This window comes from Trachurus japonicus, unplaced genomic scaffold (assembly GCF_045865225.1).
Source record: "Trachurus japonicus isolate A0001 unplaced genomic scaffold, Traja_1.0 AP030749.1".
Taxonomy (NCBI): Eukaryota; Metazoa; Chordata; class Actinopteri; order Carangiformes; family Carangidae; genus Trachurus; species Trachurus japonicus.
Genome location: NW_028220882.1, coordinates 382,085 through 401,168, shown reverse-complemented (window position 1 = coordinate 401,168; position 19,084 = coordinate 382,085). Strand labels below are relative to the sequence as shown.

General features: G+C 41.2%; 1 protein-coding gene across 1 annotated transcript in view; it reads left to right on the top strand.

Moving 5' to 3' along the window:
• The first annotated feature begins 3,005 nt into the window (after window positions 1–3,005).
• LOC146960060 (ecto-NOX disulfide-thiol exchanger 1-like) overlaps window positions 3,006–19,084 on the top strand; it is a 40,863-nt gene continuing 24,784 nt past the window's right edge. Inside the window, exons 1-5 of the mRNA XM_085772661.1 lie at window positions 3,006–3,035; window positions 4,703–4,843; window positions 14,614–14,781; window positions 16,426–16,632; window positions 18,089–18,322. Coding sequence (XP_085628787.1) covers window positions 3,026–3,035; window positions 4,703–4,843; window positions 14,614–14,781; window positions 16,426–16,632; window positions 18,089–18,322 — 760 coding nt within the window. The 5' untranslated portion in view covers window positions 3,006–3,025. The remainder of the gene's footprint in view (window positions 3,036–4,702; window positions 4,844–14,613; window positions 14,782–16,425; window positions 16,633–18,088; window positions 18,323–19,084) is intronic.

Below are 19,084 nucleotides of genomic sequence, written 5' to 3'. Positions count from 1 at the left end.
AACGTCCCTGAATGTCTCTGAATGTCTCTGAATGTCTCTGAACGTCTCTGAACGTCCCTGAATGTCTCTGAATGTCTCTGAATGTCTCTGAACGTCTCTGAACGTCCCTGAATGTCTCTGAATGTCTCTGAATGTCTCTGAACGTCTCTGAACGTCCCTGAATGTCCCTGAATGTCCCTGAATGTCTCTGAATGTCCCTGAATGTCTCTGAATGTCTCTGAATGTCCCTGAATGTCTCTGAATGTCCCTGAACGTTTTGAACATTTCTGAATCTGAACGTCTCTGAACATCTCCTCTCTTATTTTGTGGCGACTCTTTAAATAAACGGTTTCCTGCTGCAGTGAAGCAGCTCGTCATCATCCCTCTCTTCATCCACACTCACATCCCCCTCTTTATCCTCACCCCCTTTATCCCCCCATCACTGGGGACCTCATTCTGCCTGCAGGGTGTGTGTGTGTGTGTGTGTGTGTGTGTGTGTGTGTGTGTGTGAAACATCCGATCAGGATTAAAGTCAGACTCGGAGAGGAAGTTCAGCTCCATCTCCATGACGACGCTCGTTCGGTTCATATGATTGTGTTTTAATTACTGTAAAGCAGGAAGTGATGATGATGATGATGATGATGATGTTGTTGTTGTTGTTGTTGACTTTATGATGGTTGTTTATTTGCTCCGACATATAAACAAACACTGATGATGTGAGAGCAGCTGTTTGTTCTTCACTGAGGCAGAGTTGATGCAGTTTAAATACACTACACACACACACACACTACACACACACTGCAGTACGTGCACCTGCAGCTCCATGTAATCTGATTACCCGTCCATCAGGTCCAGACTAATCTCTGTTTGGTTAAAAAACGGAAAGAAACAAATTTGTGTTTCCGTTTTATTTTTAGTTTCCTCATCATTTTTTTCCTTAATTCACCAAGGAAAAATGTTAAATCAGAAAAGTAATTGGACAGTTTTTCTAGTTTCATTGTTTTGGATTTCTGTTTTTAAAGAGAAACAGAAAAATGTACATATATATTTCAGATATTTAGCTGACCTTCATAGTCAGCTGACTACCTTGACCTTTCTCTATTCGTCTGTTCAAAGAGGAAACATTTAAATTAGGGGTTTAAACACCAGAATTGGACCAGATTACCTACAGGATGTTTTTCGTGTTTTATATTGAAACAATGGAAACAGAAAATAACATTTTTGTTTTTCTTTTGTTTTTTTTTTAAAATGAAAACAACAGGAATTGGCAAACACCAGCGTTGAACGGTTTGTTCCAATCTGATGTGCTTTTTTTCCCCATATTTGAACAGGAACTAAATAGGGTTTTTTTTTCCATTTTTTGGCTCTAACTCAAACCAACTGGTACATGAACCGTGTGAAGTCCTGGTCCTGGTCCGACCTGCTGCTGGACGATCAGTGTCAGTAGAATTCAGTGAGCACTAAAATAAAACAGAGGAACCTTCTAGTTTTTCCCTGCGTGTCATCAGTTTGTCTGCAGGTGTTTTTACCTCGGGTTGTCTGATCGATCAATATTTAGTTGTCTGGTTAAAAAACGGAAAGAAAAAAAATGTGTTTCTGTGGGGTTTTTTTTAGTTTCCTGACTATTTTTCTAAATTCACCAAGGAAAATGATAAATCTGCAAAGTAAATGGACAGTTTTCTTTCTAGTTTTTCTGTTTTTAAAGAGAAACAGAAAAATGTATATATATATTTCAGATATTTACCTGACCTTCATTGTGAGTTAGAGCCAAAAAATGGAAAAAAAAAAAAAAACATTTAGTTTCTTTTCAAATATGAGAAAAAAACAGATTGGAACAAACTGTTCAACGCTGGTGTTTGCCAATTCCTGTTGTTTTCATTTTCAGTGACGAAAAATGGAAAAACAAAAACATTATTTTCTGTTTCCATTGTTTAAATATAAAACATGAAAAACATCCAGTAGGTAATCTGGTCCAATTCTGGTGTTTAAACCCCTAGTTTAAAGGGACAACCAGGAGTTTTGTTAAAGTGAAGTGTTTCCACACTACATTTATGAGCCTCCGCACCGTGAAATTCTTTGACCGGTGCAAGACAGACTCATGTTTTCATTCATCAAGAATTAAAGTCAGAGGTTGGAAGACGATCACATACCGTCGTAGTTCCCACCATAAACGGAGATTCGGCGGCGTTATTCTCATGACTCGCCACGAAACCGAAAGTAAAGAAACGCTGGTCGGCTCGCCCAGCATTTCCACCACCACTAATAATAACAAAATAACCATAGAGACAAAACCATAGATTTATCTAAAATGGACCATTAACAAGTGGTAACGGAGATTCATCCACATTAATATCAGACTTTCTTATAACCAAGTAGAAACTCCTCGTTGTCCCTTTAACTCAAACCGACTGGTACATGAACCCTGTGAAGTCTTTGTGGCGTGGAGACGATCAGTGTCAGTAGGATTTTACCGCTGACAGACGAACACGAGGGTGTGATGATGATGACGAGGACCAGATCTATGCAGGACCTGGTCTCCGTGGACACCGTGAGTCCTGTCAGACAGAACTGAGGGATGCAGCTGCTCTGAGCTGCTGTCACTTTGTCTCTGTGATGTTTCCCATCGACAGCTCGGCTCGGCTCAGAGGAGGAGAACTGCTAATGAGCGACACGCATCAAGGCTGTGTGTGTGTGTGTGCGTGTGTGTGTGTGTGTGTGTTTGTGTGTTAAGCAGCTTTCCGAACTTTGCTTCTTAATTACCTAAGGACTTCTTCCTCCTCCTCCTCTTCCTCTTCGTCGTGGGTTTTGCTCGATGATTCATCGTTGCTCTCGTGGATTTTCATTTCTCTGACTCTGCTGTCGTCTTAGTAACTCTTCACCTCCTCTCTCTCTCTCTCTCTCGCTCTCTCTCTCTCTCCTCTTCCTCAGGTGGAGTGACGTCGTCGCTGTGATTGGATGAGCCGGTCGGCCCCCCGCCCCCCCACCCGTCCGTCAGCCGGAGGAGGAAGAGTCTGATGAGAGGAGAGAAGAGAAGAGACCTGCTGCTATGGCCAGTGGTACGAAACCTTATGATCCACTTTAAACTGAGTTAAAGCACATGACTGAAGATCCTTCTATTGTTAAAGCTCCATACAGTATAAAGGTAGATGTTTGTGTTAAAGCTCCATACAGTATAAAGGTAGATGTTTGTGTTAAAGCTCCATACAGTATAAAGGTAGATGTTTGTATTAAAGCTCCATACAGTATAAAGGTAGATGTTTGTGTTAAAGCTCCATACAGTATAAAGGTAGATGTTTGTGTTAAAGCTCCATACGGTATAAAGGTAGATGTTTGTGTTAAAGCTCCATACAGTATAAAGGTAGATGTTTGTATTAAAGCTCCATACAGTATAAAGGTAGATGTTTGTGTTAAAGCTCCATACAGTATAAAGGTAGATGTTTGTGTTAAAGCTCCATACGGTATAAAGGTAGATGTTTGTGTTAAAGCTCCATACAGTATAAAGGTAGATGTTTGTGTTAAAGCTCCATACAGCATAAAGGTAGATGTTTGTGTTAAAGCTCCATACAGTATAAAGGTAGATGTTTGTGTTAAAGCTCCATACAGTATAAAGGTAGATGTCCATGTGTAGTGTGATTATAAAGCAGCTCTAGGTTCTATATTAATACTGTGAAAGTATCAAAGCCTCAGTCCACAGAGAAATGCACACAGCCTGTATTCAGAAACTGAGCCTTAAAACCAGCCGTCAGGACTTCCTGTCACTTTGTGATGTCACAGCTAAGCCCCGCCCCCTCACCACCTGGACTCACCATCCAACAACTTTGCAGGATTTTAGTTTCTCTGAGTGTTTTATTCTGAAATCTGCTCTGTTTTTAATTGGATCACTGTAGAGAACAGTCAGCCAATCAGAAGAGAGGCTCATGGATCAGCACAAAGCGTGTAAATTAAAACACCTAATTTCACACTGTATGTTACAATCTAAAGTAATTTACATTGACATGCCGTCACTTTGCTGCTGCAGATCCCAGACCAGGTTGAATAAAGGTCAAACTCATCGTCTCTGGTCTGAATGACCTCAGTGAGAGTGTATGAAGGGACTGTGACCTTGCAGCAGCAGCAGCAGCAGCAGCAGCAGCAGCAGCTGCAGCAGCAGTGTGAAGGTCGGAGCTGCAGCTCTGCTCGGTCTCATCACGTCTACAGTCGTCAGTGATGGGATGTACGTTTAGTTTAGTTTAGTTTATTAGTTTAATAAGGGGCAGTGTGCAATTACATGAAAAAAATGAAAAGATGGTTGCACCAGATTTAGCTCCCAGCTAATTTCCATCTGTAGTCCCTACACATAACATAAAAGTGATAAAATACACAGACCACAAGCTACTATACAAAGATGAGGCATAAACAGACACAGTTAGACAATGGACAACACATTAGACAATACCGAAACATGTATGAGGTAGGCAAAGTGCAAAGTGCTCATAGCAGCATGATTATTCATAGTATTGATAATAATAACTAAAGTAATAATAAAGATAAAACATGAAAGTGGCAACAGTGGCAGACGTAATACCAACGATGGTAGTTCTCAGTTACGTGTAAAAAGCATCAGTGACTGGAACATCCTCGGTGATGATGGAGGAGGTTTAATTAGCTGAATGGACCCCCCCCCCCCTCAGGCTTTGACATCTGTCTCTGTTGCCCCCCCCCCCCCCCCTCGTCTCCGGAGCAGCAGCTGACGGCGTCGGCCTCAGTCTGGGCGCGGAGCAGAACCACCTGAGCGTCCCCGTCTCCGACCACGGAGCCTGGGCCACGGCCATGAGCAACCTGGGCATCGTGCCGGTGGGACTCGGCGGGCAGCAGCTGGTCTCAGGTACGACACCGCTATCGCCATGGTAACCTAGTCTCCTCCTCTCTGTCCCTCACTGCAAAAACTCAACATCTTACCAAGAATATTTGTCTTATTTCTAGTCAAAACAAATCTCATTCTACTTAGAATAAGACTCATCACATTAAAAAGCAGCTTGTTTTTAGACACTTTTTACTTCTTTCAAGCTGATTTTCACTTGAAATAAGTAGAAAAATCTGATAGTGGAGCAAGTTTTTCTTTCTTATTACAATTATTCTACTTATTTCAAGTGAAGATTAGTTTGAAACAAGTGAAAATTATCTGAAAACAGGTTCGATTTTTCTTTTTTTTCTTTGCCGCACTACACACACTCAGTTTTCTTTTGCTTCCAGAGGCTCCATACTTTGGAATTCTCATCTTCATGTAGTTGAATTATCTTCATCCCTCAATACTTTTAAGTTAAGACTGAAGCTTAAACCTGTTAGATCAAAGTTCCTAATAGTTTCTTTTCCAGTATATTTGTCATTGGATCATTATCTCTTTACATGCTCATACACTCACTCAGTTAAATACAATTATTTTATATTTATACACACCCATGTTTTTATTTCTGACTTCTTTGACTGAGTGTGTGTTATAAAATGGCACTTGCATTGCTTTCTTTTTTGTTGTTATTTGTTGTTGCTTTTTCCTATTGTTGTTGTTGATTTATTTTCTGAATGTTTGTATATTTCTTGGGAAAATCAGACTCATCACATAAAAATGAACTTGTTTTTAGATCATTTTCACTTATTTCAAACTAATTTTCACTTGAAATAAGTAGAAAAATCTGCCAGTGAAAGCAAGTTTTTTGTGTTTGTCATAAGAAAGAAAAACTTGCTCCACTATCAGATTTTTCTACTTATTTCAAGTGAAAATCTGCTTGAAAGAAGTAAAAAGTGTCTAAAAACAAGCTGCTTTTAATGTGATGAGTCTTATTTTAAGTAGAATGAAATTTGTTTTGACTAGAAATGACATTTTGACTAGAAATAAGACAAATATATTTTGGTAAGATTTTGAGTTTTTGCAGTGTGATCACTGGGCGCTTACAGCAGCGATGGGAAACAAACTCCACAAAGGGAATGAGCTGTGGTAGCCGGTTTTTGTTCCAACCAACCAAGAGCAACACATTTTGACCAATCGGCTGTGTGAAGACTGAGATCAGCTGATTAAATGAGTCAGGTCTGCTGCTGCTGCTACTTGGTTGGAACAAAAACCTGCAGCCAACCGGCCCTTTGTTTCAACTCATCATAATACAATAACAATATATAATCAGTCATCTGTTCCCTGTGTCCACTTTGCTCTGTCGTCTCGTTTTGCTGCTGTCGCTGCAGAAAACTCACAGAGGCTTCACAAAGATAATGTGTTTGTAATGGAAGCAGGTTTTCAGTGCTCAGGATATTCTGCTTTAATCCAGAATGCAGGGATAAGTTTTCTATGAAGTGATGAAGTGGTGGAGAGTTTATTACACACAGTGGAGCATGTGAATCACCTGCTGCAATGAACCTAAGGTCTAATTTAAACAGGACGCTTGGTTTTCCTTTTTGTTGGCACTCGTCAGGTCTTCTGTCATCTAGTCTTTCCTGGCAACGTGTGTTTTTTACTTTTTTACGCTTGTGGACCTGCCTGTCTATTTCTCAGTGCTGGGAATATGCACAGGCAGAAGTGGTTACATTTCCAAAATAAAATGACCAGAAGTGTAAATTATACAAAACAAATGATTATATTATATATATATATATATATATATATATATATATATATATATATATATATATATATATATATATATATATATATATATATATATATATATATATATATATATATATATATACTTTAACCTGCTTGTTTCTATTTCAGTATAGGGGGACTGTCAATGAAAATTAGGTTTTTAGCTAGAATTGAGTACATTTACATTTTATTTTAAAAAGTTTACCAATGTACAATGTAGCCTACCCTCTTCATCAAATAAAAGGAATTGAATTGAATATTTTTTCATTCTCTCTCTGTGGCCTGGTACCAAATGATCCACGGCCCGGTGGTTGGGAGACAACCTGGCTTAGCTCATTCACTAGCAATATAGTAAGCAAATGAATTAACATCTGAGCTGTACAGCCTGCTGTGCTAACTTTGCTTGAGGGAGCGTATGCTAAAACAGTTATTGATGCTCCGCACAGGCCCCTCCTCTTTGACATATTTGGATTACCTATCCACCACTTTCTGGAGAACGACGCTGGGTGTCGCCATGACACTCCATTCATTACATTTTAGATTAACGTTAGCTGGGCTAACTGTTAGCTGTTAGCCGTTAGCAATGTCTTAAATAACTCAATAAACGGTCCATGAAAAAATATTTTTTCCAGCGGATATCCTTGTTCCAACATGACTGAGCTAACTGGAGTAGTTTCATGTCGTGTCTGACAACGGGAGGGTTTTAACAGCTGACGTAGTTTGCTGCTTCTGTTAGCTGTCAGCAGCAGCAAAGCTAACAACTACGATAACCATGACTAATTACAAAAACGTGCATACAGAAATAGTAATGTTTGTTCAATAATTCGTTTTATAGACTTAACAAACATCAGATTTAGTCAAAACGGTTTTGGCAGCCCGGAGCCCCCACATTTGGTGCCTACACCGGTGGCTAACGCTACCAGTTAGCCGCTCGCTAGAATGCTGCTAAAACCGACTTCCGTTGTGGTGTGACGCAATGGATCATGGGAAAATAAAGTGGTGGATAGGAGTCAGTGGGTGGAGTCTGTCAGTTAATTGACAAGCTGATTAGCAGAAACAATGTAGGCTATTAGCCTTCGTTTGGCTCCATTATCTGGGAGTTAGGGGGCGGAGTCAGACCCCACAGGCGACGTCCATCTTTGTTTACAGTGTGAGTAGCAGCCAGCGACACTTCGGTTTGTTGTGTATCTTCTTTTCCCCTCCAATGAGTCATGTGACCTGAGGTGACTGAACTGTCTGGATGTGTGTGAGGCTGCTGAATCACTGGTGTCTCAGTGTGTGTGTGTGTGTGTGTGTGTGTGTGTGTGTGTGTGTGTGTGTGTGGCTGCACTGTGACACTTTACTGCAGCTGGAAAACGGTTCAACAGAACCTCCAACATCTGGATCTGATGAATCCTCTGTTCTGGTCTCGGTATAGGATCCTCCTGTGAGTGGATCCTGGTCTCGGTCCGACATCGGCTCCACTTGTTCTTCCAACAATAACGACAGTAAGCCGAGCGGCGCCGCTTCCTCTCACCTCGGACTCTGTTTGTCAAATTGTTTTCCTGAGTCGTGGGGATTTGTCTGAGCTTCCCGCTTCTGCGTCTCTCTGCTACATACAGACTCGGTGGGGGGTTCGTCATTGTATCAGCGCTGCATTGTGGGGGTTTATTAAATGAGCACGGCAGAGATTTGTTGAGGATTTTTTTGTGTGTTAAGCCCAGAATAATTGAATGCATGGATTTAGCAGAGAGGAGACGGACGGACGGACGGAGAAACGCCTCCTCCTCTGGACCTCAGAGGAAATATTAACAGGATGACATGTTTTTATAACGGCGGTGATGTGATGCTGAGGAGACTCCACCTCTGTTGTAAAACACATGTGGGAACGTTTAGATGATAAAACACTGGGACAGTGAAATAAGAGGTTCAAGGTCCAGTTCAACCAAAAACCACACAAACACATGAAACTCTGTAGGTTTCAGTGGTCTCTGAGAGTCTCTGAAGGTCACTGCGTTCTTGAAAGGACTCTGAAGGTTTTTGAAAGTCCCTGTGGCCTCTAAAGGGCTCTCAGGGTCTTTGAAGGTCCCTGAATGTTTTTGAAAGCTGTGGTGGTCTCCGTGGTCTCTGAAAGCTTCTGAAGGTTTCTAATGTTATTTAAAGGTCCCTGAAGGTTTTTGAAAGTCCCTGTGCCCTCTAAAGGGCTCTCAGGGTCTTTGAAGGTCCCTGAAGGTTTTTGAAAGTTGCAGTGGTCTCCGTGGTCTCAGAAAGACTATGAAGGTCTCTGAAGGTCTCTGTGTTCTCTGAAAGCTTCTGAAGGTCTCTGATGGTCTTTAAAGGTCCCTGAAGGTTTTTGAAAGTTCCTGTGGTCTCTGTGTCCTCAGAAGGTCTATGAAGGTCTATGAATGACCCTAAAGGTCTCTGAAAGCTTCTGAAGGTCTCTGATGGTCTTTAAAGGGCTCTCAGGGTCTTTGAAGGTCCCTGAAGGTTTTTGAAAGTTGCAGTGGTCTCTGTGTCCTCAGAAGGTCTATGAATGACTATGAATGACCCTAAAGGTCTCTCCAGAAAGTTTCTGAAGGTCCAAGTGTCTCTGGGACCTGGACCTCTGTAGCAGACCCTGCAGATGTGGATCAGACTTGTTCCAGCTCATCCCACAGATCCAGGATGAGACTGAGGTCTGGAGGATCTGGACTTCAGGACAACGTGGTCCTGAACCAAGTGAGCTGAGCAGCAGCTGGTCTCACATGAAGACCTCCCCTGGTGAAGGGAGACTAGAACCTGGAGGCCTCAGACCAGGAGACTCCAGATCTCCATGGTCCAGGTCTGATGGTCCAGACTGGTTGTTGAAGTTACCACATCTCCCTGGTTCCTGGTTCCTGGTCTGGATCCAGGTTCAGGTTCATGATTACCTCTTTTCCACCGAGCTGGTTCCGGTGCTGGTTCGGAGCCAGTGCCTGCTTAGCACCAGTTCTTTGGTTTTCCGCTGCCTAAGCACCGGTTCTTGGTTCTTAAAACTGGTTCCAGACCAACACCAACTTCTTGCTGGGCCAGAGCTAAGAACCGGTTCTTCCAGGGGCTGGCGGCAGGGTTACCTTAGCAACAAGACCAGCGCTAAGATATACAGACACGTTATCGCTACGTATTAAGTTTGTTTATCGATATAAACACAGTTGAAGCTAACTAGCTGAGCTACAGGCGGTGGCTAACAGCAGCTAACTAGCTGAGCTACAGGCGGTGGCTAACAGCAGCTAACGCTCAGATCAAAACATATCGCCGTCAAACGTAGTTACCGGTCGCGGTGATTACGGCGAAGACAGCTGCTTTTTCCTTCTTTTTTTTCAGCCGGGTTTAGAATGAGTGTTATCGTTAATTAAAAGCCTATGCTTCCACGTCGGGGTCCGGTGTTCAACACCCGCAGGTCGGACCGGGTTTTCCGAGCAGCTCCTGGATGGGGAGTGTGGCTCTGACTTGGCTCCTAACCAGTGGAAAAGCAAAGTGGTTCTTTGGAGGAACCAGAGTTGAACCAGTTAAGCACCGAACTAGCACTGGAACCAGTTTGGTGGATAAGAGGTATATGAGGATCAGTTTGAGCCCTGTGTGAACACCAGACTGATGACTTGTCTCCACATCCAGATGTTTCCAGATAAACTTTGTCCTGGTTCAGATGAAAACAGTGAAATGATAACTCTCTCTCTGTCTCCTCTGTCTTGGCTCTGTCTGTCACTCGTCTGTTTTCTTTCTCCTCCATGTTTCTTCTTCTTCTTCTCCTCTCTGCGTCCTGGCAGCGGAGGCTCCGTTCTGGTCCAGGTGGTTCTGGTCCAGGTGGTTCTGGTTCTGGCTCAGACCGGAGCAGGTGATGATGCATGTGCAGCTCAGATTCTGTGATTTACCTGCTGGTTTATCGCACACGGCGCTTTAATGAGTTTTCCTCAGACCCGGAGGATCCTGGGAGATTATCTCCGAGAGTTTTCCTGGTTTTATCTGCGGTGGAGAGAGCCAGGCCTCCTTCTCTCTGCTGTTTTATGTCTGTTATCACGTCACCGTGACGACGCACAGGAACCACATTTGTTTCATGTAGAACAATATGAATCTGCAGGGAGGAGTTCAGTCCAGAAGCTCAGTGGAGGTCCATCCATCTGGCTCCATAAACCCTCTGATCCAACTGATTCCAAGATGCATTGCAGCACAGACGAAGTCACTGCTCGTTGTCCTTTACTTTACTTTATTTGTTTATTTAGTCAGGACAGTGCATATTAATGGACAGTGAGTACTAGAGTACCCACAGTAAATACACCAGATTTAGCACATGTGCTAAATTACATCCGTAGTCCCCAAAACAATACAACTATTAACATAAAAAGTCCATAAAGACAGAGGACCATTAGATAACAGAAAAGGTACAACAGTAAAGGGGTGTTCACACCAAACACGATGAACGCGATTTTGTCGTGCGACAAATGAGAATCTGTTGCGCTGTCGCTTGAGTTTTGACACGTGACCATTTTGTGTAAATTTGCGTCATCGCGCCTTCGCAAGCCCGCCCATTTCCACTAAACAACAGCATTGCTTCTTCTCTCATCAACCGTCATTGAGATCACAACTATCGCTGCGCTGTACCTGCTCTGGAAGTCTGAGACACGTCTGAGGGCCAAACGCCGTTGTCTTCTGTGGGTACATGGTATCCTGCAGAGGCCCACAGAGCTCGGCGAGTCCCACCATCTCATACAGGAGCTCCGTCTGGACCATGGCTGCTTCCAGCGGTACAAGTGTTGCTCAGTTTGAGGACTAGCTAGCTAGGGTTTGCACCAGGATCTACAGGCCGGACACCAACTACAGGCGCTCCATTTCAGCTGCGGAGCGCCCGTCCATCTGTCTCCGGTGAGTAGCAGTATAGATGAGAATGAGAATCTCAACGCTGATAAGCTGTCGCGACACAGCGTCACGCCACGTCGCCGCAAAAGTTCAACATTTTCAACTCGCACGTTGACGCGATTTTCGTGGCATTGTGTATTGCGTCACCCGGCGTGAATTCGTGCCTAATCGCGTTTTTGCATTGACTTTACATGTAATCTCGACGCGCAACATTGTGACATCGCGTTTGGTGTGAACACCCCTTAAAGGGACAACGAGGAGTTTTGGAAAAGTGAAGTGTTTCCACACTACATTTATGAGCCTCCGCACCGTGAAATTCTTTGACCGGCGCAAGACAGACTCATGTTTTCATTCATCAAGAATTAAAGTCAGAGGTTGGAAGACGATCACATACCGTCGTAGTTCCCACCATAAACGGAGATTCGGCGGCGTTATTCTCATGACTCGCCACGAAACCGAAAGTAAAGAAACGCTGGTCGGCTCGCCCAGCATTTCCACCACCACTAATAATAACAAAATAACCATAGAGACAAAACCATAGATTTATCTAAAATGGACCATTAACAAGTGGTAACGTAGATTCATCCACATTAATATGAGACTTTTTTATTGTCGCGGAATTTTTCGTTCTGCCGATGGAGAAACTCCTTGTTGTCCCTTTAACGGTTCAACTGCTACAACCAACAGACTTAGAAAGTTGCATGTTTCATGGTTGCAAGGTGACAGAAGCTTTGATCACTTTGCAACAACGCTACGGTAACGGCAGGAAAACGCTCAGTGTCGCACAACGTAAAAACCAGAACATCGGACCGACTGTTCCAGCTGCAGCAGCAGAAACAACATCTGTCTGTTGCAGCGTCGTCGTCCTCTCTGTGATTCCAGTCACCTCAGTCCTGCTGGCTGTGGCTCTGTGGGCAGAGGTGTGTGTGTGTGTGTGTGTGTGTGTGTGTGTGTGTGTGTGTGTGTGTGTGTGTGTTTTGTGCTGACGTGTGGTTTCTCTTGTTGTTGCAGTGCTGGCCCCGCCCCCTAGCTCCGACCTGCCCGCTCTATTTTCCCGCCGACAGCTGAAACATTGCTGCTGTCGCCTCCGTCCTCTCTCTGTTTATCTTCCTCCTTCTCTCTCACTTCCTCTTTGTCCCGGAGAACAGACATTTTCTCCTCCTCCCCCTCCCCTACTCCCCCTCTCTCCCTCCTCCCTCCATGTTTCCCATTAGCCGACTGAGATGATATTTTCTCCCCCTCTCACAGATCCAGTCTCCATTTTGTCTTCTCTTATCTGCAGATAGTGAAGCTTCATTTCTCTCCTCTGTGTTTTTTGGCTGCTTCTCTCTCTCTGCTTTTTTCTGCCGTGTGATTTATCAGAGCCAGTTTCTCCTCCTTCCTCCTCCTTCCTCCTCTCTCCCTCTCACTGTAAGCAACGATGGCCGTCGTCTCTGTGAGGTTTCTGAAGCTCAGAATGAGCTGCTTTACTGTCGTCATATAGGCAGCGTCTGACTCCGCCCCCTAACTCCCAGATAATTAACCTAAGACTTAGCTAATTAGCTGGTGGCTAACGAGGTCAGTGACTCAACATGAAGTCGTTTTACAGCATCAACACAGAGAGGTCGTGTTCAATTTTTCGTTTTTATATCTATTCTCTTTTGTATATCTATCTATCTATGTCTATGTTCAGTAAATGAAGTAAAGGACAGTGATCAGACAGTGAGCTGCTGTGTTGACTACATGAAGGATAATTAACGAGTAGTTGTGTTAAACAGATTTAAAACACGACGTGGAGGAGAAGAACCACCCGACGCAAAGAGAAACTTTGGTTTTTAAGTGTCGCATCTTGTTGCGTTCATTGTTTTGGTTCTAATCTATCCTAATCTAGATGAGATGTCTGCTGCATAAAGAACTGTTCTGGTTTCTCCCACAATTGGAATAACAAACGTAGAGACAATGGGGGGGGGGTGCGTTTTTTTTTTTTTTTGGTTTTCCGAAATGGAAAGATTGGAGGGAAATCAGGGTGGCAGCGCGTCAAGGTCCTTGCACCAGTTGGCCGCAGGAAGCTCGTAGGGGTTTATATCGGTAGGCCTAATAGATCTTCTCCAAATACCTTTGCTTAGCAGTCACATTTAGTTCAAATTCCCTGTAAGGACCCCTTCCTTTCGCTGCCACCCAGGGCCGTTGTATAGGGGAGAAAGGTGATGATAATTCTAGGGGCCCAGCGCCCAGTACTAGGGCCCACAAAAAATCCCAGTAGTCTAATCTTTGTACACTGCAAAAACTCAAAATCTTTCCAAGAATATTTGTCTTATTTCTTGTCAAAATGTCTAATGTCTAGTCAAAACTAATCTCTTTCCACTTTAAATAAGACTCATCACCTAAAATGAACTTGTTTTTAGATCATTTTCACTTGTTTCAAACTAATTTTCACTTAAAATAAGTAGAAAAATCTGCCAGTGAAAGCAGTTTTTTGTGCTTGTAATAAGAAAGAAAAACTTGATCCACTGTCAGATTTTTCTACTTATTTAAAGTGGAAGATTTGCTTGAAAAAATTAAAAAGTGTCTAAAAACAAGCTACTTTTTAAATGTGATGAGTCTTATTTTAAGTAGAATTAGATTTATTTTGACTAGAAATGACATTTTGACTAGAAATAAGACAAATATTCTTGGTAAGATTTTGAATTTTTGCAGTGTATGACTGAATTATTCTGCATAAGACCCTGACTAATACTCATAGTAATGCTGCATTAGCATCACAACAAAATAGGCTAAATAAAAAATTATCATACATACGTAGTCTAAGAAAAAAAAAGTGGAAAAGTCAGGGGCTGTATAAATCAAGACTGCTGTCAGCTTGTAAATTCAAAATGGTGCAGCCTCCCAAATAGGTACCTAACACCGTGGTAACATGACGTATGTCCTCACCAGCTTTCTGCTCAAAGGCTAACCCAAAGCTAGAGCTAAGCTAACCAGCCAGACATGGTGAGTTTACACTGATAGCTGCTTATTAGTGCTAACGTAACTAAATTAACAGTAGAATTATCAGATTGATGTTTACATGAGCTAGCCAATCACCTGTCAGTCAGAAAGGCCCCGCCCCCCAGGCCTCTGACTGAGTGATGATGGTGTGTTGACAGAGCTGTGTGTGTGTGTGTGTGTGTGTGTGTGTGTGTGTGTGTCCTCAGACTCTCTGTGCATCCAGAGGTTCGACCCCGCCCTCGGCCTCCTTGCGCCCATCAACCCCATGATGGCGGGAATCAGCCTGGTCCCGCCCCCTCCCGTCCCACCAGACATGCCCGTCGTCAAGGAGATCATCCACTGCAAGAGCTGCACGCTGTTCCCCCAGAACCCCAGTGAGACACACACACACACAAAACACACACAAAACACACACAAAAACACACAAAAACATAACTATAACTATAACTATTTTTTTTTTATGTATTTAATCTAATAAACTTTATTTGTTCTGAGGTAAGGGCACATGACAGAACAACATCAAGGAAAAGAACAAATTACATAAATGTATAACCTCAGGGGTATGACAGATACAGAACAGAAATAAGATGAAAATGGTGCAAAACATGAAGAAAAAAAACTGTGTATTAAAATGATTGTAGCTTTTGTGTTGCAAGAGGTGGTTATTGATTTAATATAGGATTTGATCTCTTTTTTAAAGACACAGAAAGAGGTTTTCACTTTTAATACTTTACATTTGTGAATATAAAACCTGGTGAGCAATATGATAAGATTGTTATCTAACTGTGAAACCAAATGTTACATAATTCAAGCAGTGAATTACAAAGTCATTTCATTTTCATTTTGATTTATTCCATTCATGGTTTACATACTTACATACACACGGTTGCACATATTTACATAATGTAGCTACACTAAGTCACCATGAATGAAAAGGGAAAAAATGAAAGATGATGAAACATATAATAATAACAAGTAAACAAACAAGGAAAATAGCAATGGACACAGTTCATCTATCTATCTTTTCTTCTTTTCTTTTCTTTTTCTCTTTCTCCTTCTTCTTTTTTGTAGCCGCTTATTTTTTCTTTTTTAAACATTTTCTTAAACTGAGACATACTTAACTCAGAGTGTAATCACAGGTCCAGAATATCACTATAACTATCTAATCACTTTTTTTTTCAAAACTTTATTTAAACATTCCAATCACAGTCAGAACATTGACCATGGACAATACAAAAAGTCTGGCATCAAGAAAATAATAAACAAATACAGTATGAGACATAAAGTGGATGAAGTGCGTAAGTCATTACATAAGTAACATAAACATAATAATACTGATAAATGAAATTAAATAAAAATAAGGAAGAAAGGGGCAAGAGATATTACATTTCTCCAAATATTTCTTCAATTATGTTAACAGTGTGTATACATTTGTTATTATCAATTCTTCACTGCAAAAACTCAAGTGTCTTACCAAGAATATTTGTCTTATTTCTAGTCAAAATGTCATTTCTAGTCAAAACAAATCTCTTTCCACTTAAAATAAGACACATCATATTAAAAGTAGCTTGTTTTTAGACACTTTTTACTTCTTTCAAGCAGATTTTCACTTGGAATAAGTAGAAAAAATCTGACAGTGGAGCTGAAGTGGAGCTGAAGTTTTTCTTCCTTAATACAAGCACAAAAAACATGTTTTCACTGGCAGATTTTTCTACTTATTTCGAGTGAAAATTTGTTTGAAAAAAGTGAAAATGATCTAAAAACAAGTTAATTTTTAGGTGATTAGTCTTATTTTAAGTGGAAAGAGATTAGTTTTGACTAGAAATTAGACATTTTGACAAGAAATAAGACAAATATTCTTGGAAAGATGTTGAGTTTTTACAGTGTTTTAATACATTCAAACAGGAAAGAAAGATCGACCTTTGGAAAACTTGGTTTTATTTTATGTATGTGGAATTTTGCAACTATCTAATCACTATAACGATGATGTTGATGATGATGTCATCCCTGTGCGTCAGACCTGCCCCCCCCCTCCACCAGGGAGCGCCCCCCCGGCTGTAAGACGGTGTTCGTGGGGGGGCTGCCGGAGAACGCCACCGAGGAGACCGTCAGGGAAGTGTTCGAGCAGTGCGGCGAGGTGACGGCCGTCCGCAAGAGCAAGAAGAACTTCTGCCACATCCGCTTCAGCGAGGAGTTCATGGTGGACAAGGCCATCTACCTGTCAGGTGACGACTGCAACACCCACCCGAGCTATCGGAAAAGATCAGAAAACCTTCAGAAGAAGATTATTCCAGCTGTGTCGTGGTCCGAGTACAATGCCCCCACAAGACCGCTAGTTCATCACTGCAAAAACTCTACATCTTTCCAAGAATATTTGTCTTATTTATTGTCAAAATGTCTCATTTCTAGTCAAAACTAATCTCTTTCCAGTTTAAATAAGACTCATCACCTAAAAATTAACTTGTTTTTAACTAACTAATTTTCACTTGAAATAAGTAGAAAAATCTGCCAGTGAAAGCAAGTTTTTTGTGCTTGTAATAAGAAAGAAAAACTTGCTCCACTGTCAGATTTTCCTACTTATTTCAAATGAAAATAGACTTGAAATAAGTCAAAAGTGTCTAAAAACAAGCTACTTTTTTATGTATAACTATGTGTGTATATGTATAAATATACATATTTTAGGTATAATGAGATTTGTTTTGACTAGAAATAAGACAAATATTCATGGTAAGATTTTGGTAAGAGTTTTTGCAGTGATTGCATCGGTCTCCTCCGGTTAACTGAAATTATTTCATTTCATAATGCCTGTGTGATGCATCAAATCATCCATAAAACCAACCCTAGACTATGTGAGTTTGTTCCGGTTTGCGGTCCTCGGCATACGTATGATACCAGGAAAAAACACCTAATTACTGGAGAAAAAAGAAGATTAAAAATCCTGTATCCAGGCTCCCTCAATAAGCTTTCCATAGCTTCAATGGGAGACCTGATTCACATGAAGTACACTGCAAAAACTCAAAATCTTTCCAAGAATATTTGTCTTATTTCTTGTCAACATGTCTCATTTCTAGTCAAAACTAATCTCTTTCTACTAAAAAATGAGACTCATCACCTAAAAATTAACTTGTTTTTAGATAATTTCACTTGTTTCGAACTAATTTTCAATTGAAATAAGTAGAAAAATCTGCCAGTGAAAGCAAGTTTTTTGTGCTTGTAATAAGAAAGAAAAACTTTCTATCAGATTTTTCTACTTATTTCAAGTGAAAATCTGCTTGAAAGAAGTAAAACGTGTCTAAAATCAAGCTGCTTTTTATGTGATGAGTCTTATTTTAAGTAGAATGAGATTTGTTTTGACTAGAAATTACATTTTTGACTAGAAACAAGACAAATATTCTTGGTAAGATTTTGAGTTTTTGCAGTGTAATTTTGGTTAATTTAATTTCTTAATGCTCAGTTCAGGTGACAATAATAGGGATGTGATTTTCCTCTTTGAATCTGAGTGGGTGCAGTGTGGGCCTTTACACTTTAATTATAAATTCAAGAGGTAGTTTTGCTTATCACATCAGATGGGACACAATGCTTTTGAAAAGTTATGCTTTTTATTTTATTCAGAAGTTATGCAAGTTCAATACGTTGCACCAGCTCTGTTCAATACTGACGGAGCTGGTCCTGGTCCTGCAGGCTACCGGATGCGGATCGGGTCCAGCACCGATAAGAAGGACTCTGGGCGGATCCACGTGGACTTTGCCCAGGCCAGAGACGACCTGTACGAGTGGGAGTGTCAACAGCGGCTGTTCGCCAGAGAGGAGCGACACCGCCGCAAGGTGCACGAGGACCGGCTCAGACCGCCCTCTCCTCCGCCCATCGTGCACTACACCGAGCACGAGGCCGCGCTGCTGGCAGACAGGCTCAAAGGTCAGTGTGTGTTAAACTTCAGTCACATGATCTGATCCAGAGTCAGTTTCTCCTCTTTTATTTAAACCTGACCTCTCCAGGTCTGGTCTCTCCTCCTCTGTGTCTCTAACCCTCCTCTCCTCCATGTGCATTTGTTTTTGTTTTGTTTTTGTTGTTTTGTTTTTTTTTTTTACATTTTTTGAAATGAAATGTAACCACTATTTCTAGATTTTTCTTTTAACTTTTTAATATTTAACTTTTTTTTTTTTAAAACACTTTTAAAGATTTATAGATTTTTCTTTTAACTTTTTTTTTCAGAAATCTTACCACTTTTTTGTAGAATTTTTTATTTATTTATTTTTTTAACACTTTTTTCTAGAATATTTTTTAAATGTTTTGGTTTTTTTTTTTTTTTGGGGGGGGGGGTTATCACTTTTTTGTAGAATTTATTTATTTATTTATTTTTTTTTTTGTTGTTGAAAATTTCAAAATCACTTTTTTCAAAAAAAAAAAAAAGTATTTTTCCCAGAATTTTCTCAACAACATTCCAACAAATTCACGCCATTGGCCCTAATTTGAACATATACAGTACACTGACTAAAAAAGTAATGTTCTTCAGTCTCAGAACAAATATTTGTGTGGCGGTGTCGCCATGGAGACGAGAGCTGGGACACCGGGTCGGAGGCTCTGATCTTACAAGGTTGGTTTTCAGCCAAGAGATGCTCCATTCTCCCTGGAACTAGTTACAAGTCATTGGGTACGTTTACATGGACAGTTTCAATC